This window comes from Rhea americana, unplaced genomic scaffold, assembly GCF_003343005.1.
Source record: "Rhea americana isolate MKP2758 unplaced genomic scaffold, rheAme1 scaffold_260, whole genome shotgun sequence".
Lineage (NCBI taxonomy): Eukaryota > Metazoa > Chordata > Aves > Rheiformes > Rheidae > Rhea > Rhea americana.
The window spans coordinates 167,646-188,612 of NW_028186380.1; the positions used below are offsets into that span (position 1 = coordinate 167,646).

General features: G+C 39.6%; 1 protein-coding gene across 6 annotated transcripts in view; it reads right to left on the reverse strand.

Annotated features, from left to right (window-relative positions):
- Positions 1 to 20,451, reverse strand: part of PPP1R12A (protein phosphatase 1 regulatory subunit 12A) — a 131,107-nt gene extending 110,656 nt beyond the window's left edge. For 2 of the 6 annotated variants that reach the window (XM_085307644.1, XM_085307642.1), the window contains exon 1: positions 20,073 to 20,449. In XM_085307644.1, coding sequence (XP_085163770.1) covers positions 20,073 to 20,309 — 237 coding nt within the window. In that variant the 5' untranslated portion in view covers positions 20,310 to 20,449. Of the gene's footprint in view, positions 1 to 20,072 lie in introns of all 6 variants that reach the window. The other 4 variants (XM_085307641.1, XM_085307640.1, XM_085307645.1 and 1 more) reach the window with 4 other exon arrangements.
- Positions 20,452 to 20,967: the final 516 nt, after the last annotated feature.

Sequence of the window (20,967 nt, forward strand, 5' to 3'; positions counted from 1 at the left end):
AGTTCCTTTTGCTAAGCCATTTTAATTAAAACAGATGCAAGCTGTCTGCTTAGATAAGAGTTCACTTACTATTTACTGTTCTAAATAGAAATGAGGAAGATGAGAGATTTTGAAACTGGAAAGGTACCTCCACAAGCAGCATTACAGTTCTAGCTATAGCTCTGAAGAATCTACAATACATACATTTGAAAGTAAGCCTGGACAAAAAGGTGCTCTATTATACCTTGAAAGGCTGTCCGCTTTGGCCTCAACCTCACATATAATTCCACTAAAACCGTGGAATTTAAGAAGTTAGTGTCTCCAAGTGGAAGGAACATCCAGTTCTTAAGTCGGTGCTCACTTCTGTCCACAGTAGGCAGATGTAAAAACTTGTAAAGAAACTAATCAGTCTCTTACACAAGCACTGCTAGCTGAAGTTTTCTGATGAAGGTATCAGAGCATATTTGTATGTATTTAAGGCCTCGGTTAATGCTGGTCTCAGAGAAGTTATGAGCCATATTTGGTTAAGTAATTATGAACAGTAACTTGCATCAATTTTATCATGAACAGGACAACAGAGTAGAATGACTTCTGTTAGTTTTCTGGTGTTTTAAAATCACTGCATTCAAGTGCTTAGAGTATTTACTTCTTACAGATAGACCAGAAAATGTTAATGGACTCACACTCGGCCAATACCTACCCAAAGGTATCCCAAAGCCCTGGTTTAGCATTTCCCTGTTGTTGCCTGAAAAGCTAATTCCACCTAAGGGACAAGTCTACACACACTTGTTTAAGTCAGCGTTATTGCTTAGATATCATTCATGCAGCAAGCATCAATTACTGTCAGAGATTGAATGTGGGAAGGGAAGAGGAATGTAAATCCCAGAATTATCACCTTGAAAAAAYGATTAAAAAATTTAAGAGTAAGTTTTGCTTAATCTTCACTTTCTCTTGGGAAACCAAGTAGTAAATCAAGTTCCCTTTGTAGTCTGGAACTCATTTGGATGTGTACACCCTAAAAACAGGAGATATTTTCTGCAAGTGCCCATGTTACAAACAAATTTAAGGTTTATTAAGGGAATGAAAGAAGTCTCTTAAAAAAAAAGTTTCCGCAATTGCAACACATTACAAACACAAGTTCTAGCTATTGTTCTGGTAGGTAACTTTGCTATGCATGCAGTATGAGTATGACTAACTAGTTTAAACAGAGTATTTTAGTTTAGTTTTATACTAGTTTGGTTAAAGGTACAGTTAGATGAGCTGCATATAGACAGGGATCTAAAGAAATACTTAATTTGATAAACAGTTCCTCAGGAGAGATGTCTATGAACTAGTCTTACTCATAACTGTGAAGTAATGATCCTCAGTTACAGCAGTCTTAACTTAGATTTCATATTGTTAGTTCAAGACTTGTAAGTACAGATTAATATTAAGGTCAAATGTAAAACTGCAATACACAGCTTGTCTTAGTCGTAACACAAAGCAGCACATTCTTTCATTTGAAATTTATTTGATCCACGTCTCAGAACTGTAGCATGTGGATRCAGAACCTGAAGAACAGAGCAGCTGATGGCTCTCTTGCCAGCAGCAGCCTCCTTGGCACTCCAGCAAAGGGGCTCTTATCAGCACCATCCTGCTTTTTCAGCTGACGTTCTCAGGTGTGCAGCATGCATTTTCTCAGTTAAGCTGTAGCCAAATTTCAGATGACTGCACTTTTTCTGGCTTAYGGTTTTTGAAATCAGGCAATAACTGACCAGTTCTGGAATACAAATAGGTAAAGCCTGTTTGGCAAAAACAGAAAACTTTAGTTAAAATGAGGCATAACCACTATTTGGAAGCATTATTGCTGACTGGAAAACCAACCTCCGAAATGAACCTAAGATGCCTGATAACAGATTATGAGATGCTTAAGTTTCGCTGCTGTTATAAGAATGATAGCATATCTGCCTTTTAGCTATCTGTTCTCAACTTGTGTTGCGTCATTTTTTCCATTACTGCAACCTTGTTTGTTTTTATTGGATGCTCTCAGTCTAAACATGTTCAGAACATCACCTCTTCAGAACTATGGTTACAGCAAGATAAAGTTTGTTGAAATTAATAATTAAAATGGGCTTGAAGCAAGAATTGTCTATCTACTTGAAAAAGATTTCTGAACAACATTTAAAATCCAGATATAAATTTAAGCAATTCTTTATTTGCACTTAAGTAATGTGCAATAGTTTCAGCATCATTTGGACAAGTGTTACAGGTTCAACATTCACATTTTTTCACCATCATAGCTATTAGAAGGTTACCAACAGAACAGTTGCCATTTCTTGCAAATTCATTTCTTTAATAGCTACTGTGCTAAATACATTGGAATACGTACAAAAGTTTAYAGTCTGATAATTTCACATATTTCATAAAGTTTAATACAGTTTTTAAAAGAACAGTTTAGAGTTGGAGCAAAATTGCTCTAAAGAAATTCTGATGAATTAATTTTGACTAGTTGGGTAGGAATATTTTATCTGATAAAAAAGATTGAACAGCACAGAAACAGTGTACTTTAGCATTACTATAATGCCCATCGATTTGCCAAGCACTATTAACAAATGGAAGACAGCCGACCTCTAACATGATCATATAAGTCAAAAGGTTATTTTCCTTCAATAAGAAACTGTCAATAAAGTGCAAGCTAGTGTAATTTTAGGCATTGATTGTATTCTTCCTCTCCAAACTTCACATACATTCCCCCACCTTAACATACTGTCAAGCAGGAACAATGTCTTTAGAGGTTTGTATAGAGACTAGCACAAAAGGAAGCCACTGTTTCATTAGGAATTTCTGCTAGTTCTGTACATCAGGCAGATCATGAGATTAAAAATTACTTCATTAAACAGTTAAGTTGCCAGGTGACATCCTAGTATTACCGTAGCACCTCGGAGCTCAAGGCACGAACCAGGATGTCCAGGAGAATCTGCATCCACATCTGTGGAGCAATTCAGTGGTTCTGGAAAAGGTTTCTGCTTCAACAGTCAAAATCTACCTAAGTGTAGCAAAAATAGAGGGGAYATCAGAAAGTGAAGGAGGTGAAGGAAGAGAAGGGAAAAAAAATAGCCTGCCAAAGGTCCTGAACTCCACAAATAACACTTCTGAACTATCCAGAGTATCTTTGAAATTCTGCATCCAGCTCTAAGAATGAGTATTTAGAGCAGACAGAAGTCAAGCCTCACTTCATTAAATAGTTCTGTTCAAACTTATCTCTCAAACCAACTCCCAACACCTCTTTTCTTACCCACCTATTTGCACAGCTGTGTCACATTTTCTTGACAACCAAGTCAAAAGCGGCAATAACATTCCTTCTGAAAAAAGTGAGCTTCAATCTCAAGTGATCAAAAAGAATCTCTGAGGTATGGACTGCTCCATAATCTAGGAAGGTACTGCAAGGTAACTATTTGAGATAAATACTCACTTACTATCAAGCACAAAAATGAAGAACCTAGTTCCACCTTGTGCTTTGCAAAGCACGTGGTAAGTATTTTGCTGTAACAGAATCTGTTACTCTTCACCTCAAATCCTTTAGTTCTGTACGCTGTTTCCCTTCCTTCTTTCAACTAGTTTGTTCTCTACTCCTACATGCTGCTTTTCTGGAACAACTAAGACCACTTAAGATGACCTAAAACCACTGCCTAACCTTCCTTACCCATACAGTACATGTGAAGACCAAAACACATGCCAGCCTAGCTGCCAAAGAAATAATCTATTACATCTTGGAAATGGCTGCACATAAACATATCCATTCTCAATAGACTGAAGCTTGCGTACTTGTTTTTAAACRGCAGACAACCCCTTTGCACCGTCTCACTGAGAGCAGGAAGTCCAGACCTCAGGCTTTGGAAGTCAGTACAATACCRACTGCCTAAGTCTACTAAAGCACATAGTTGAGAGGACCAGGGCTGAGAACAGGTTGCTGATGCAACAGCTTCTGATAACTATGAGAGCAAGAAAAGTCAACCAAAATATAGCAGGAGACTGGGAAGAGTCCAATACCCATCTGCTGTAAATACCTGGTCTCTGTATATTTACTTGTCTTCCATGGCCAGTGATTTAGTAAAGCAAAACTCTTTATAACCTGTAAATTGAAAGCCACATAAATCAGACTAAAGACAACTCTTTTGAAGCAGAGATAGATAATCCCTCACATTTTTACAGCAGCTAAAGGTACTTCTAAAATACTAGGACAGAGATTCAGCAGATAYACCCTCCAGATGCTTGAATGGTAAAAGCAAGTGTTAGAGCGCACAGAGCATTCCACTGGGCACACAACAGCTGGAGTCTAAAGGTACTTCATACACATTAAGAGTGACCCATCTCATAATAGAAAATGGTACCATGTTTGGAGTGTCTATGCCCTGAACTGAATTCACAAGTTTGAGAGMCCTAAGCAACATTAGCTTGTCGTCAAGGCCCAATAGAAGGCATTCATTTTCATTTTAAGCAAAGCAGAGCTCTACTTAGTCTTTCAGCTTCTTAATGGTTGCCCAAAACAGCACTTTCCACCAATACCAAATGAACTGCTGATCTAAACAGGCTATTGGGAAATGATTCCCAACCATTCTGCGTATGTATACCATTATATTAGTCTTCTTGTACCCTAAGGGACAACACAAGAAAATTCAGCCCTCTTTCTTTAAAGGCAATGCTTGAATATGACTAATAAGGGTGACAGATTCCAGTTCAAGGAGRCTGCATTATTTTTCTTCTGATTTATGTAGGACTCTTGAGAACATATAAGCAGAACTGTGTGGTAATTTGCCTGGCTATATTCCCAGCTCTACTTTTGTGTAAGGGTCCCCCCCCCCCCTTTTTTTTTTTTTGGGGGGGGGGGGGGAGAGGGGGGGAAGAGGTAGTCACAAAACACCCAGAGTAATGCTAGTAGCAAGCCTTCACCAAACCTGAAAAATACAGCCAGCTTTCAGGTAAGACTGAAAATATCAGATAGGCACTCAGATGTCCTCAGACACAGTAAACAGACCACTAGCACCAGCAGTAACAAAATTTCACAGTTTCTCTTTAACTTSCATCTAGGTAATAATATTTGCATTGAGCCACAGCAGAATACATATTCACAGCAATGTCACATTCAAAAGCACCTGGTTTTTACTTCTATTTTTGCAATAGGCCTTTCTGTGCAGCAGTTCTATACCAGTCTCTCAGACTGTGGGTGATCATTCACAGGTGTGTGCACAAAAAAATGGGTATATGCACAAAACTGTCAAGATATCCTAGCTTCCTGATACTCTGTGTAAAAGGCCTGATTAAATGCTAAGCCAAACACTCCTTGAAATAGTGRCCAGAGAGGAAAAGGTTTGGGGGTTAGGTGGGTGTTTTACAGAAGAGGGAGCAAAGAGATGGCAACTAGGGAAAAAATGCTCAGGGATTAAATAAATAAATAAAAGCCACTTCTCTCTCTCTCTCTCTCTCTCTCTCTCTCTCTCTCTCTCTCTCTAAATTACAGATGGAAATCAAAGTGGCAAATGGTGGAATCAACTGTCATTTAGTTGTTGGAGAGAAGAGTAAAGTTATGAATTTGTTGTAGTATTTGTTTTCTGGAATTCACAGCTGTTTGTCTCCAATTTCAATCTGCAAATGAGTAACATCCATTTTTGGAGACCAACTTGCAGGAAGCCAGAGCAACCCAGCTAGCCTTGATTACATATCGTGGTTGGTTACAGGCTCAAAGATGTGCTCACGCCAGTACAAAAAGAAAAAAAAATATACATATGTGTACATATACACACATACACATAAAGGTTTAATCAAAGCAACTGTACTAGAATTTCATCACCTTGAAGTAGAAGTTAAAATATTTTGCTAACAAGAYAGAGCTACTACTGGAGAATTTATTCACTTCTAATAGTTTTAAATAGTTAAACTGTTTGATGAATTTACAAATTCAACAATTTCAACAATCCCAAACCACATTGATGGTGTAGTACCTTAGTTTCTTGACACTGAAAGATTCCTCCTCTATCTTCAGGTAACGTGTAAAAACATACAAATGCCAGTTACCAACTGCAGCCAAGCCTGCCAGCTTGAACTTTCTTCATCTAAAAGAAAGGTTACTGCTGAATTTACTCCCTTCAAATCTCACTTAAAGAATGTTATGAAAGATTACATTGAGGATTCAGAGACACAAAGCTAAAACTCTGAACCATCCATTTTACGTCAGTCACCTAAACCATCCATTTTACGTCAGTCACCTAAACACTTACACCTCTGGGTGATCAACATTGTCAAAATTCTAGTACAAAAAAATACAAGTATATTCAGATCTAGTAATATCATGTAGCTATTACAGGCTAATTTATACCACAACTATGCATCTGAAGAGAGCACCTAGCATACGCCTGCCTATTCAATTCTGAACTCAAGAGATTCCATGCCACTTGACAGCTGATAAACTGCATGACTTAGAAACCCCTCCTGCTAATAACTGCAAAGAAAAGCCACTCAGCATGTTAAGAATTCTTATCCATAAACACAGTTTACACTTGAAGTGGTGTAGGTATATATATATTTTAATACCCTCCCACAACTATCATGGCAGTCTGTTTAAACACAAAAAACCCTACTACCCTTTAGGCTAGAAGCTAAAAGTTCCTCTAAATGGAAGAGCTGAATCAGAAAGTAGTTTTAAAGGTATTTAAAGGCGTTCAACTAAGTGATCAAAGCCACAAGCATTGGCTCTTACCTACCACCTCCTGATACTTACTGATCAAGGACTTTTTATTTCTATAGCAAAATAAAACATTTCTTCTCCACAGTTGTTTACAAACTACAGTTTCTTCTGCACAGATTTTTTGAGCTTTACTTTATACTGCAATTTCTTTACCATTTATTGTAATTGGTCTGACCTGTCATTTTGCAGTATTCCATTAAGCAAGACGCAGCACTTCCCTTGATTCCAGCTTTTGTGGGCACAAGTCATGACATAGTCAAAGGGGTTAACTTGAGATTTTTGACTAGTCGTTTAACAGGCCTGCCTCAGAATACATGTTCAAAGACAAGAGAGCAAAGGAGCCAGAAATATTAGATCAACTAGAGAAATGCACAGCTTGCTGGCTAAAGCAAGGATTCTCTTGGCATAACGGACCAATCCATTTGGCAAATAACTTGCTGCTTGAATTATACTTTCATCTTAGACACTGTGCCAACCTGAAGGTGTAATTTTACRAGGTAAGTGGTGTTCTTGTTCTCATCCACCCCCCCATCCATAAAGGAGATAGGGCAGACAAATTAGCTCACCAGCAGTTTGCTGTTCACCTTTCATTTGTCAGCATAATCTTTTAAGTAGCAACTTCCTTTTATTTAACATTCTCTTCCAAATTGGAATCAGTATTGTTTTTRCAGGACTGAAGAGGGAGAAGGAGGTAAATAACATTTTCTATCAAGAGACTGCACCACTTTTTCCAATATTCAGAGGGGTTTTTGTTATTTAAAAAAAAAAAAATACTGCTTTATCATGCAGTCAGGTTCTACCAGCTGATAAAGGTTAGTCACTGAAATATTTGGAACATTAAATCTTATACTGAGAAAACAAACCAAAAACACCCCACACACCACAGTGCCCCAAAACCCTGGTCTTGCATCTTAATGCAAGAATTAGATGTCACCTGTTTTTTTATATATATATAAGCTAGAAGCTTTCTAAAATTGGTCTTCATCCAGAAATACTTGAGATTAAGAAGGCAAATAGCCTAGCAGAGTCATCAATATTCTCCCTGAATCAAAAGCCAGAGGCATTCTGTGATCTACAGATTGAGACTAAAACAGGAGTTCACAAAAATTTTCAGATCACATAATTGGCTGTACAGGAAAAACTCCTCACATTCTGCAACTCACTGCTGTAAGCAAAGTTAAAACATGGCAAAGGTACAAACTTCTGGTGCAGCTGGGCACAGGAAGGGGAATGGCCATAGCTATTCCTTATGAAGGAAGCAAATACCCTGCATCTCGATGACTGACAAAACCAGAGAGGAAAGAGACCTGCAACTGAAGCTAGAAGTCAAAGTAAGCATTGGCCACACACACTGGGTTTCCATAAGCATCAGCAACTCGTATAGCTCTCTACAGATGTAGGCTTGAATTCAGAGCCCAGTTTTATAACCCTAAAAGCTACAAATAAGCAGAGATGCTTAATATGAAACGAGGCAAAAAAAAAAAAAATATCTGCCAACATCCAGTTTCTATAACACAAGTAGAACAAGGGAGGAGGAAGACAGAAGAGAAAAAAGCAGGTCAATATACCTGAATTCAGCTACCTCTACCACTATTCTGTCTTATCATTAGGGAAATATTTTCTGCTCTGTCTTTCCCTAAGCCCATTTGTCCAAATGGAAAAATTTCTGCCAAGAGCAGCTTATGTAACTGCACAATACACTGTTGGTCTCAGTAGGCACCACAAATGAGTTAACTAGGACTTGTACATCACAGTTTCTTAATAAGTTTTTGTAAGTGCACCCCTCAGTTTTACAGCTTTTGATAGGAGATGAAATGYAAAAATCTTTGTTTCAAAAATCCAAGTTTTTGGCCTGAAGTTTAAAGGGTCTTAAAGTCTAATTAAGCTAAAGCAGGTAAAGTCAGTTGACTTGAACTATTAGCTTTYTAAAATTCTGCATAAACAAATACCAAAGTATTAACAGAACACAAACTAGTTAAGACATCAGCAACACCAGGACTTGACAAAGCAAAATGAACAGGGGTGCAAAGGGGAAAAAATGGAGGGGGGAASAAAGTTTTCTCATTATGAAAAAGTCATTTAATTTAGCTATAGGAAAAAATATTAGAACATTACTGAGGTGAATTCAAACTCCCAGAAGAGAAGCCAAAGGCTTTCAAAGTATCTTGTAAAGAGTAAGAATTTGTTACTATACATCCAGATAAACAAACAGCTGCACAGAGACAAAGTCCCTGGAGGAGCTCCAGAGGAGGAAAATTACACATCAGCTCTTTCGAGCAAACACCTGAGTCATACCTCTACATAGCCAACAAACTATGCCATTGAAGAACCTATGGCTATCATGTCAACAGGGCTTCTTAATAGAAGGTTATACCTTAAGTCTTATTTGGTGTTTTACTGGATCTCCCACAGTTTGCAGCCCTTCACCTTTTATTGATACATCTCAGTTTTACATCATGCTTTGATTTGCAAACACCCCTTAAATGAATAAATAATCCTCTTAAATAAGGTTATTATCCTAAAAGCTTCTTCACTCCAAAATTTTCTTGTTTTCTTATTCTAAGATAGCATATACTCCTGACTTGACAGGCTATTCATGCTTAAAGAAAATGCCAAACAATCAACAGCCTTTAAAGTACACTGTATTATGAATCAAGTACGTTGTTCTAATATGCTCTTCAGGCTTTTGCAAAGTTTTTATAAGTAAAACTGAAGTCGACACCTAAGACATAACCTTCCCACAGGAACTCACCCACATACCTCCGGAAAAGCTCTCCCTGAGTATTCCTTATGCTAGAGAGTCTGCTAGTGATTAGGCTCCAGTAAGCTATGGCAACTTTTTACACTTTAAAAATTTCTTCAGACAAAAGCTAGTTAGTCTTTGATACAAATTGTTACTGTAGCATCTTGAACACCACACACTTCTCAAAACTGCTGTGCTTCTGTGAGCACAGCATCACAGAACAGTTGAGGCTGGAAGGAACCCCTGGAAATCTTCTAGTCCAGCCCCTCTGCTCAAGCAGGGTCACCTATTCCATACCTATTAAATCTCAATTGGTGGATGCAAAATAAGTTAGCTACTTAAAATTACCATGTAATCAGTTACAGGGCACTGTCTTACCAAATATAATCAGGTTCTGGATGAGGTAATTGATCTTTAGGTACTTCATATTTACTTTACATTATCTTTATCAATTATGAACAGAAATTGCAAGTCACGAAAAACAGTAGTCATTTTACAGAAGTGTTGATTTTATTCAAAACCATATTAGATATTGTTACTAGTATTATTACAGATTATTCATAGTAGTAGTTTTTCCTCGAAGGTGGGGAGGGAAACAACATGTCTGAGCATGAAATCCCTTACTGGAAGCAATATGTTTTTAAATACTTTGAGAAAGCCTCTAGTCTTGAATAAAAGGCCAAAACCATCAAGCTACACCTCAATACCAGCTAACTCATGAATAGAAGATAAATCAGTCTTTTTCAGGCATGTTATCATAGTACCACAGAATCATCTGGCACCTCTAGCTTACAATCAATATTTTCTTTCTACAATTCTCAAAACAGAATGGATACTACCTCTGTGGCATACTCAGACTTATCAATACAGTATAGCATTGCTTTTCTAGGTACAGTGAAGAGAAATTGTTTAAAGGAAAATTTCAAGAATTTAAACCAAATGGACTCTAGTAATTAAAATTTTTCAATATTAAAAGCAGTATCTCAAGCAGTCACAGTTGAATTGAGTGATAAAAAAGCTAAGGGAGAGCTAAATTAAAACTTTTTTTCCTCCCAGTGAGATGAATACCTTCCCTTGCATATTCCTCCTCCTGAAAAAGGAGGAGTTACATTTGACACGTTGATACTATAAAAAAGAAACAGAAATAGTCTAAAATCTACCACACTAATACATAAGCACAGTATCCAACACTAAATATTTTTTCAGAGTTATAGGCAAGGGGAAGAGGAATGGTTAATTATCACTGTGTGAAATAAAATTTTCTCTGGAGGAAAAAAATTCTAGCATTTAGTTTTCTAAGCAACCTAAACATAAGATAATGCTGTCTTTACCACTATACACATGCTGGAACTGGACATGGACTGCAAAGGACAGCCTCATGAAATTAGATTACTACAGCTATTCATTGGTGCAAATCTAGCTAATTAGTGAGGAATTAGTCAGGAATTAGTAGTTTTAAGCAAAGAACAGCTACAGGTAGAAGTTAGTACTAGGATAATCTAATTCAAGAACAAATCTCAAGATAAAACTAGGGAAAGGATAAAATTCCCCAAGATCTCTTATCCTATTTTCAGCAGCCAGAACCAGAAAAGCAAGACAGACCTCTTTTTAACAGGAATAACTCCCAAATGTAAATATCCAAAAGTTGCTTCTATCCCCATATTTTACATTAGTATTTACAGTTGCATCCAGTACTGGTAGGTGTTGCCAAAGCATTACTTTCTCAGGATAGTCTCTTACTGATCTCAACTGTAGTTCTAACTTACATCCTTCTTTTCACAAACTATTACTATCTAATGAATTTTGATTTCCAATTAGTTTTACATTTGTTAGGTTACACCTGGAGCTGCCTGTGTACTAACATGGAAGTTTTTCCTCTTCTTCCAGAGGTAGCAAGTTCAACATTTCCAGTACTACTTATCTACAGAAGTTAAATCTTTCTACAAACAGTAAAGCAGATGCTCTAAAACCCTGAACGACATTTGGGCTGGAACCACAGCATTACAATTAAAGTCTACAAGTTTTACTGCATTAAGGAGTCCAGCACCATCTAGCTGAAGAAACAACAGGACTGAGGCCTTTTCTCTTTCTTTTTCTTTTTTTTTTCTGCATCTTCTTAGCTGGGTTAGTAACTGATGCTTTATTAAAGTATGTAGCACAGTCTCCAGCATGTACAGTAAGTTGTTTATATTTTCTTTTCAAAAGGTAGCTTTTATCTGACCACTGTTAAATAGTATAGTTAAATCCCATTTACACAATAAATGGGATTTCAGAGGAAGCTCATGAAGTTGAGAAAACTCCAGCCAAAGCCTTGTAAACTGAGTAAAGTAGCATTTAACAAGCATGAAGGGGTTTGCCATTTCTGTTCATTTACATAATATCAAGCTTGAGAGATGCTTCACTAAAATGCATGAGGATTGCATATCTTTCAGTAGCTTTTTACTGTATTCACAAACTTTTAAGCATTAAGCAAAAGGCTTCCTGGATCTGTTAAGGTACCRAGAAAGCAGTAGGACTTTGTATGCTTATTAAGAGTAAAATAAGTTTCACCCAGTCTCCAGAGAGAGGTAACAATCTGTGATAAATAGTATGGTATACCAGTATTAGTATTCAGTATCACTCTTAAACACACACAGTTTAGCCATAGAGAAACATCAAGCATTCTGCTTGGTCATCAAAAAGCAGACAGAAAATGGGTAACCAGAAGCCATGTCCAGCGAGACTCCCAAACAGAAACCCACCATATTAACACAACCCCCCGCAATGCTATTCCCAAAAGCCAGGAAACTGACATTACACAATCATTCTTCTTACAAAGAGAAACTGCTAAACCATTTTTCCATGGAGTAGGAGACAAAGTACATACTCCCAGTGAAAACAGCATTATCATTGGTGCCCAGATTAATTCAAGTGGCAGTAGTAGAACAAAATAAAAGTGGAAGCAAGTCAAGAAACTTGGCAAGCTTTCTAAAAGCTTACTGGTTTGATAGAATTATTACCTACCAATAGCAGTCCAAGTTTGGCCCACACAACTGATCATATCAAAGCAAAGAAACTGCAATATTTTGAACTCAAAACCATTGATTACAGCCACAACCCAGGAAAATAACTAAACTGGTATTTGACACTGACTTTTTAAAAGACGTGCCAACTTACTCTACCTCATAACTCACCTGTGACCCTCAGGCTTGGCCCCAGTAGAAGGTTTTAGAGTTTTCTTTATTTTTAATATATTTACATTTGTGAGCTGTGACAAACATTGCTTACAATTATTTCAGAACCACAACAAATAATGCTTATATACTAATTTTAGACTGAATGTAAAGTTTTTACATGCAATTAGAACAAGATCAACTGTAGTCTCCAGGACATACCTACTGTTACTTCTGTGTGTAGGCCCAAAATAAGGCTGCTTTTGCTGCTCAGATTTTTCAGGGGTGTTTCATCTTCTTCAAAAAGGTAACACCACTCCTCACTCAGTTTAACTGACCTTTAGAAGTGATTAGTCTTACAGATATATTGTTAATGGAGATAAGTACTAATACCATCCAGATGTAAATGGGGCACAAAATCTTGTCCAAAGACTTCATCATACTGGTAAAATTTTGTATTAGTGAATCACAGGAATGAATGATTCAATGTTTGAGATAAGCACAGTGATTGAATTAGCGTTCTCAAAAAAAATGTTCAGTACCAAGGTTTGTTAAAATAAAGTATTAAAAAAAGTTTCGTTCTTTCTCTTCTTCCCACAAAGTACTCTGATCATCATCTTTTGTCATCTTTGTCTATCCTTATTCTCTTGAAAGAGCTAGTAAAGCAACAGCTGAGGAATGCTGCCACTCTCATACCATGCTTTCCATTGACTGTCATTTCAGGAATGCATATAGAAAAGTAAAGCAGCTTGGAATGTCTCCACCCATCCAGCAGCATCAGAAACGGCCCAGCTTACCAGTAGCTCCACAGCCTTGCAGCTGTGCTCCAGTTATGGTTATACAGATCAATAAAGAAAAAATATCGAAAAGCATTGATATAGAATGTTAGGTATATGTCCTCCTATCTTGCATGTTCTATGTCTTCATTAGTATTATAGCATAGCAGTAATAAGGTAAAACGTACAGTTTCTTCGTTGCAAGAGTCCTGTAGTATATACTCACACCACACTTGTCTAAAACTACCATCACATTCACTGCAGAGCATACTACTTTGTCTAAGCTTAACCTGTTCAAATATATTTTGGGATAAATTCTAAGTATTTGCAAGAACACATTCATGTTCCTCAATTACATACCCTGTCAGCCTCACCTCAGAAGCATCACATTGACACAGAAAGAAACAAGCAGTTTGCTGGAGCATCAAATTTTTGCAAGATTATAGTACCTTTTTCTTATGGCCAAGTAAGAAAAACTTTTTTGTTTGGAGGGCAGGGACAAACAAGTATAGAACTGGCCAAAAGCCTGTCAAACCATCCATTCGAACCAAAACTTAGCATATGCCCTCAGGTGTGGAATACAGATTCTCAATTTAAAGACTGAAGTCATATCTCTRCAGTTTATACTACCTAGTTCACTGCCTCCCCCAGCTTCAGATTAAGCTAATAATCTCAAATTTAGTAATTTGGTAAACAATAACAGAATGGTAATGGAGTGACTTGCTACTAAGATGCCAAGATCAAAAAAAGGCCCCAGATTGAGCGTGTTCACATCAGTTTTATTCTTCTGCATAATCACACACACCATCTGCTTTTAAAAGATGCTTTTGATGATTTATTACAAAAGGAATGTTTCAAGGTATGAGGCATATACCAGAATACATACAAAAATATAGCTAAAGCTTTATTGTAAAAAGTGGTATTAATGCTACAGTTAAATTCATAACCGTAGGCCAACAGAAGTCGTCCATGAACTGGACTGTAAATACTAAAGCCCTATCAGYTGAACGTACCCTAATGACAACTGTTAAACTCCTCCTCCATGACTAGATGGAGAAACTTATGAAATCTGTCAGTTATAAATGCTCTTTAAATACTTACAATAATCTTAGACTAGATGCTAAAATTCACTTGAGTTACTTAATTAGGCACTAGAAACACAGACAGAAATGAAAATTATTTTGTATGTTTGCACAGCAAACAAATATAGAAAGCCTAGGTTCACACCTGACATAAAGAGACCACGGTACCTTTTTAGGTTTGTTATATCTAAGTGTGAAAAGACTTTTACTTGTTAGTAAATGAAACACACAGCAATTGTTTGGAAAGCAGCATTGAACTTTCCACCATTATATTCAAGGCACATTATAAAGAAGCAGATCTCTTACTGCCTCCAACTTAAAGGGTTAACCTCCCTTCTCTCCACACACACTCACACACTTCCCCTTGGACAGCATTATCATTAGAAAGTTAACAAATAATTCTGTAAAATCTAAACCTAGCTACTGCAACTACTGAGAGAAAGGCCCACACAAGAACCAACTCCTATTACGATTTTAAACAAGTATGCCCCTGCAGTCTAATGACATTGGGAAATCAGTATTACACTTATTTCAGGACTCTGTTTCTCAAAGCTTTCTTGTACAAAGAGTAAATTAAACAAATCAGAATAATTCAAAGTTCTCCCTTGTGTATCATCAGCAAGGCTGGGGTTTCTCCCTCCAAACAGTGAGATTTAGACATCAGTATCAAAATACAGCACAAATGTTCCTGTACAAACTGAAGTTTTCTCACTTGACTACCTTGAAAAAATTAATAAGTTTACCACACACACACACACCCCAATAGTCTCATTCCACAAAAGAAGTATGGCCTAAGTCACAGGTGGAAGGTTACTAAGACAGCTTAGAGCTATTTCCATGCCTTTCCATTTCTTGGTTGTTGAAAGCTGCTGCTGTAATGCAGACACCCCAGAGATTTAGGGCCATAGCAACTTGTTCTTTGCTCTTGTGACTTTATATGTTGTGTATTCTCGGATCCCAGCTCCAAAATATGATATGTGTTATCATTTGTCAGAAGGGTCCCAATGGGGCAGGCTTACATACTCTAAGGCAAACGGATTCAGTCCTGGAATACTTAGGGGATGTTGTTTTGTTTTTTAAAACCTATTCACTCCTGTTTGTAAGGCTATCATAACAAGGATGACAGCTGCTGCCTACTGTAACGATAACAGTTATCACATCAGGTATTACAACTGCCCTCCCAGGAGTCTCAACAGTTTTTCCACACAAGTGATTGCAGAAACTCCCTCAAAGGAAGGAGCTTCTTATCCAACACAAATACCAAGTATAAAACTGATGGAAATAAAGGTAGCAATAACTGTCCTGGATTAGTTAACAAGAATAAGTGTTCAACGAGACACATCCTTGCAGAGTTTCTCAGTATCTTAATTACTATTGACGGACCAATGCTGTACAGTACTAAGAGCAGCAGCATCAAATAATTTCTATTAACATCACATACTGCTATGTTTGTAAACTAATATCTAACTATAACATGGGTAAAATAGTCAACATCATGTATATTTAGTACTTTAAAAGTTGCAGAACACCACCAATATTTACAGCAGAAAAGGGGAATAGCCTCTGGAAAACTTTTTAAACTGTATTTCTACTGGGGGGTGGGGGGGAAGGGACCACACAGAAATTCCTCTTTAGGAACTTCAGTATCTTCCTCAGGAAGAAGCAAGACCAGGACAGACTCCTTTCATGCTATATGGTGGAACAAGGCCACAACAAGTACTCTAGAGAGAATGAAGCTAAAAACCAAGCTACCACCTCCTACAYAGCCTTGAAGAAAGAGGGCAGCCAGAAAGCAGTCTGTGCATATTGTCATGCCTAATTGCAACCTAATCTCAGCTGCCTTCTTTATCTAGAGTACGCAGGTACTCCACAGCACACACCCCATGCTCCCAGGAGAGCTGCATGCACAGGAAATCCAGCCTTCCAGGAACCTGCTGATACCATGGCCCCTCCCCAAACTGCTGTCCAGAAAGGGTGGACTCCTCTTTCCTGTACAAAGCTCTGCATAACTTTTAGACAAACTACTTTTCAGTCACTTAGGCAATGAGTCTCACCAATAACAGCTAGTGATCTAAGTCTTCCCGGGGGGCGGGGGGCAGGAATGAGGCAAGTCCAAACTGAGGAAGGCTAGGTGCTAAGCTTTTAAGTTGGCAGAATTGAATCCCACTCTTAAATCGGTCTTCTCTAGAAGTGATTGGATTTTATTGACACTAATACAGTCTCCTCTTAACATGACTTAAGAATATGCCACTTTCTGTCCCCTACTCTGCAGAAGCTATTAATCTGTGAGGTCACAACTCACCTCCAGGCTCTGTTTTTCCTTTCATCCTTGCATTCAACTGGCAAAATAGATAAGGAAAGTTACACTATCTGTAAGTTAAATCTCATCCTGTATGAGAACTGTCTGGGAATGCGGTATGTTAGAATATAATCAGCTCCAACCTCCAGAGTTAATGACATTTGATAATAAAGTCTAATTTTAAAGTTYTCAGCATTTCTTATTTTTTWAATATATATATATATAATATATATTACACACACACAGCCAAMGATTGCATAATTGATTTTGTCCTTTGCAACGAAGGCCTAACCTGAATGTAAGCTAACATAACTTCCTAAAGGAATAGAATGACATTTGAATTAGGGATTATACAGGAATAATTACCATYATCTAATGACAATTTCAATTTCTTCTGTGAAATTTTTAAATATAAGATTCCTATAGCAAAGAATTAACTGATGTGTCCTCAGACACATCACACAAGTCTGCTCATTTCTACGTATGCAAATATAAAATAAAGTAATACATTAGCAGTGTCAAGAGGTGAGTGAGGAGATGCAGGCGTTACAGAGGATAGGGGTGGAGACATGTATGCTTGATCTTAGAAAGAAGTACTTCCTTCACTAAGCTTCCTTCAAGTCAGTTGTAAGCTTTTTCTTGTATGCATTAGGAAAAACAATCCTACATAAAGTCTTCTAATGGCAATGTGATTCTACCCTACTAATAATGTAAGGGTCCATCTAATGGCTTTAATAATAAAGCTGATTCTCCACTTCAGAGCTGAAGTTCACCACAATTCCAGGATTAATGGTACTTTCCCCTCAGCATTTTCTTCCACTTGGGCTGTGAAGAAGAAAATACAGCTTAAGCCTTTTCCTGTAACTGTCACATCTATCTGGAAAAACAAAGACTGAAGAGCAACAGAACTGAAGGTTCAATATAATCTTTCAGTGAGGCATATGCATTTGCTCTTGATAACTGCACGGAAAAAGAAAAAAAAGAGATGCAATACAAAAGAGACAATCCAACACGAAGAGTCACTTAATCTTTTCCGTAAATGTATTCTAGCAAAGCAGTAACACCTACAAGGGATCTGGCTGACAATAAAAGAAAAAAAGGGAAGGGGCAAGCAGCAACATAAGGGCAACCATATCAGTCTTAAACCCACAGCGGGGGCTCTGACACTAGTCAGTCAAAACAGCATCAGCAAGAGTGATACATTTTTGAAGAGGTTTCCTTTGTGAAAGGATATAGCTTTGTTCCATGCTCTAGCCAAATTTAATTAAATGAATTCATGTTATAGGCTAAATCATGTAGGATTTATAGCTATTTTTCTCTTCTAATATGCCATGTAAGATACATTGATAATAATGCAGAATTATACAGAGTTAATTAAGGGAAGGGAAGCGTTGTTTTGTGATTTTTTGAGCAGTGGGCAACATTCACTCATTTACTGAGCTGCCTCAAAACAAGTATCATATCACAATAGATTTTTTTTCTTTTTATATTTTAAGACTAGAGAAGGCAAGTGAGCACGAGAGAATTTTAGCAGTGATGTAGATCTCTTCCTTGGACTTTGCTTATCCAATCTGCAAGCTGACTACTGGTTAAAAAAGGAGAGGGGGGAGGAGAGGGGGCAAAGTACCTTCGCAATAATCTTGAAGAAAGCTTTGCTACATACAGCATCAAAGACATTTTGAAACCACTACCCAGACTTCATGACAAGAGACGTCATTATTAGTCTCTTATTCTGACAATACAGTTAAGCCTAACGTCATCCTTTCCTACCAATCACTGACTCTCAATAACTTGTAGACCCAGAAGATCTAACCAGTTAAGGTATGACTTCTAATACCAAGCTCCCTAAAAGCATGAAGTATTCATCATTGATTAGGGAAGTATAAAGATACAAAACCTTGCTATGAAGTGACATACTAGCCTGAAGTTAGGTAACTTTGCTGTAGTAACATTCTGTCAGACTTTTAATCACAACACACATTCATTCTTCCAGTTCAATTTACAACCGAAAGTAAAACAATACCCTTTATAAGGGAGCAAATGACAGCTTATATACAGGAAATAGAACACAAATCCAAACAAAAGATGTAGAACTTGCAGAATTTGCTTTACTTAGTACATCTTCATTACTATGGAACAACTCACATATGAGAACCTTGTATCCTTGAAAATCTGCATGAGACAGATATTACACATTAAATCCAAAACCTCACTTTTGTTCAAGAAGAGCATAGTATAGTGAGTATCCTAAGTGTCTCACTTAACCATGTCGGGAATATTTCTACTTAGAACTTGTAGACATCAAGACTTTTTTCTTAAGTTTAGAAAGTTGTTCAGTAGTTCAGAATAAAAAGTTAGCCTGTCAAAGATTGTTTTTRCTCGTTTGATATCCAGCAAATTTAATATTTTGTGGAGGTTTTTGGCCTGCTAGAGAAACAAAAACTATTCAGGCAAACCCGCATTATCTCCGGATTGCCACAGCCTTTCCTTATTTGGCTAACGTTTTGAGATTCCAATCAGACTGCTATGAAGTTCAACATGCACAAAGCATCCATTTTGAGGAAACTTCACAGCCAGTTTCCTTTCCATTCCCCTCTGCCCCAAATGAAAGTTATTCTTCAGTACCCCCCAACAGAAAAAAAAAAAAAAANGCAAGCAATATGGATTCATTTTAACAGCGCTCCACCCCACGAAAGGAAATTGTAAAAGCCTTGCTCCCCTTAAAGTTCAGCTTTCATACTGCGGCAGAAGCCATCACTAAAGAAAGAAACCAGTCTGTTATCGATACGTGTTTCTATATTAGGAACAAAACACTGGTTCCCCTTAGAAACCGGGGAGAAATAAGCRATCCGCCTCTTCACACACAAAAGAGCGCGTTTCATCAGCTACACGGCAGCCCGATCTGCAGGAAGGGAGGAATCAGGAAACCGCTGCCGAAACCCCGGGGCAGAGGCAGCGCGGGGGAGCGACCCCCCGCCAAGCGCCCGCGCCCTCCCCTCACCTGCAGGGCGCCTCCCGCCCCTCGGCGGCCACCTGTCCCCCCGCGGCGACACCCCGCCGCCCCTCCCGAGGGAGGCGCTGCCGGCGCCGGGAGGCCGGCAAAGCCGAAGAGGGTCGGCGGCGCCTCCCGCCCGCCACCGGGGAGGCCCCAACCGCCCCCTTCCGACGTCCGGCCGCGGGGGCTCGGCCCGCTCGGCTGGGGGGGGTGGGGGGGGAGAGGACAGCGGGCCCCTCCCCGCCCCCCAGCGGGGCCACGAGCAGCCCCCGCCAGCCCCCTCCTCCTACGCCCCCACCAGCGACGGCCGCGGCCCCGCACCGACCTGGTGGAGCGCGGTGAGCCCGTCCACATTGGCGTAGTTGATGTCGGCGCCGCGCTCCAGCAGCCGCAGCACCTCCTCGGTGTCCCCGCTGGAGCAGGCGGCCAGGAAGACGGCGCCGTCGTCGAACTTCACCTTGGTCTTCTTGCGCTTGACCACGGGCGGCTCCAGGTCGGTCTCGGAGCCGATCCAGCGCTTCAACTGCTCGTTCCGCTTCTGCTTGGCGTCCGCCATCTTCATACCCCGCTCCTACCAGGCCCCCTCCGCGGTCGCCGCACCGAGGATAGACTATATACCGCCAGTATCCCACAGAGCACCGCGGCCCGCGCTCGCCCTCGCGCACCCACCCAGGCGGAGGGCGCACGGCGGGAGGGGCGGCGCGGCGCGGCAGGCTCGTTAGCATAATCCCGCGAGATTACCGCGCGGCGGGGAAGAGGCGGGGCGGGGGGGGCGGGGCGACCGAGCCTGCCCGGGAGGGCAGCGGCGCGCGTGACGTCACGGGCGGCGGTTGCGGGAGGGACGGCGCCGTGTGTGTGTAGTGACTGAGGCGGGGCCGTTGCGGGGCGGTTTATGGCGGCCGCGGGTTCGGGAGTTCGGCCGCGGGGGTCATCGGCTTCCACTGCCCAGAGAAACCCCCGGGACCGCGGCCGGGGCGGGCAGAGCCGCCCTGTGGCGCAGCCCTGCCCCTGACTCACATAGGCCTTAAAGAAAACCCGAGAAAYTGAAAAGGTTTCAAGGGTGCAGCCTCTCGGTGCTCCTGTGGTGAAAGCATGCTTGTTTTCACCCGTGGAGGTCAGTTTAAGAAAAGATACTATCTTTCCCTGCAATCTCTTCCCTCTCAGTAATACACAGCAGTACTCACTGCTTACCTTAGCAAGCAAAACAAGTAGAGTCACTT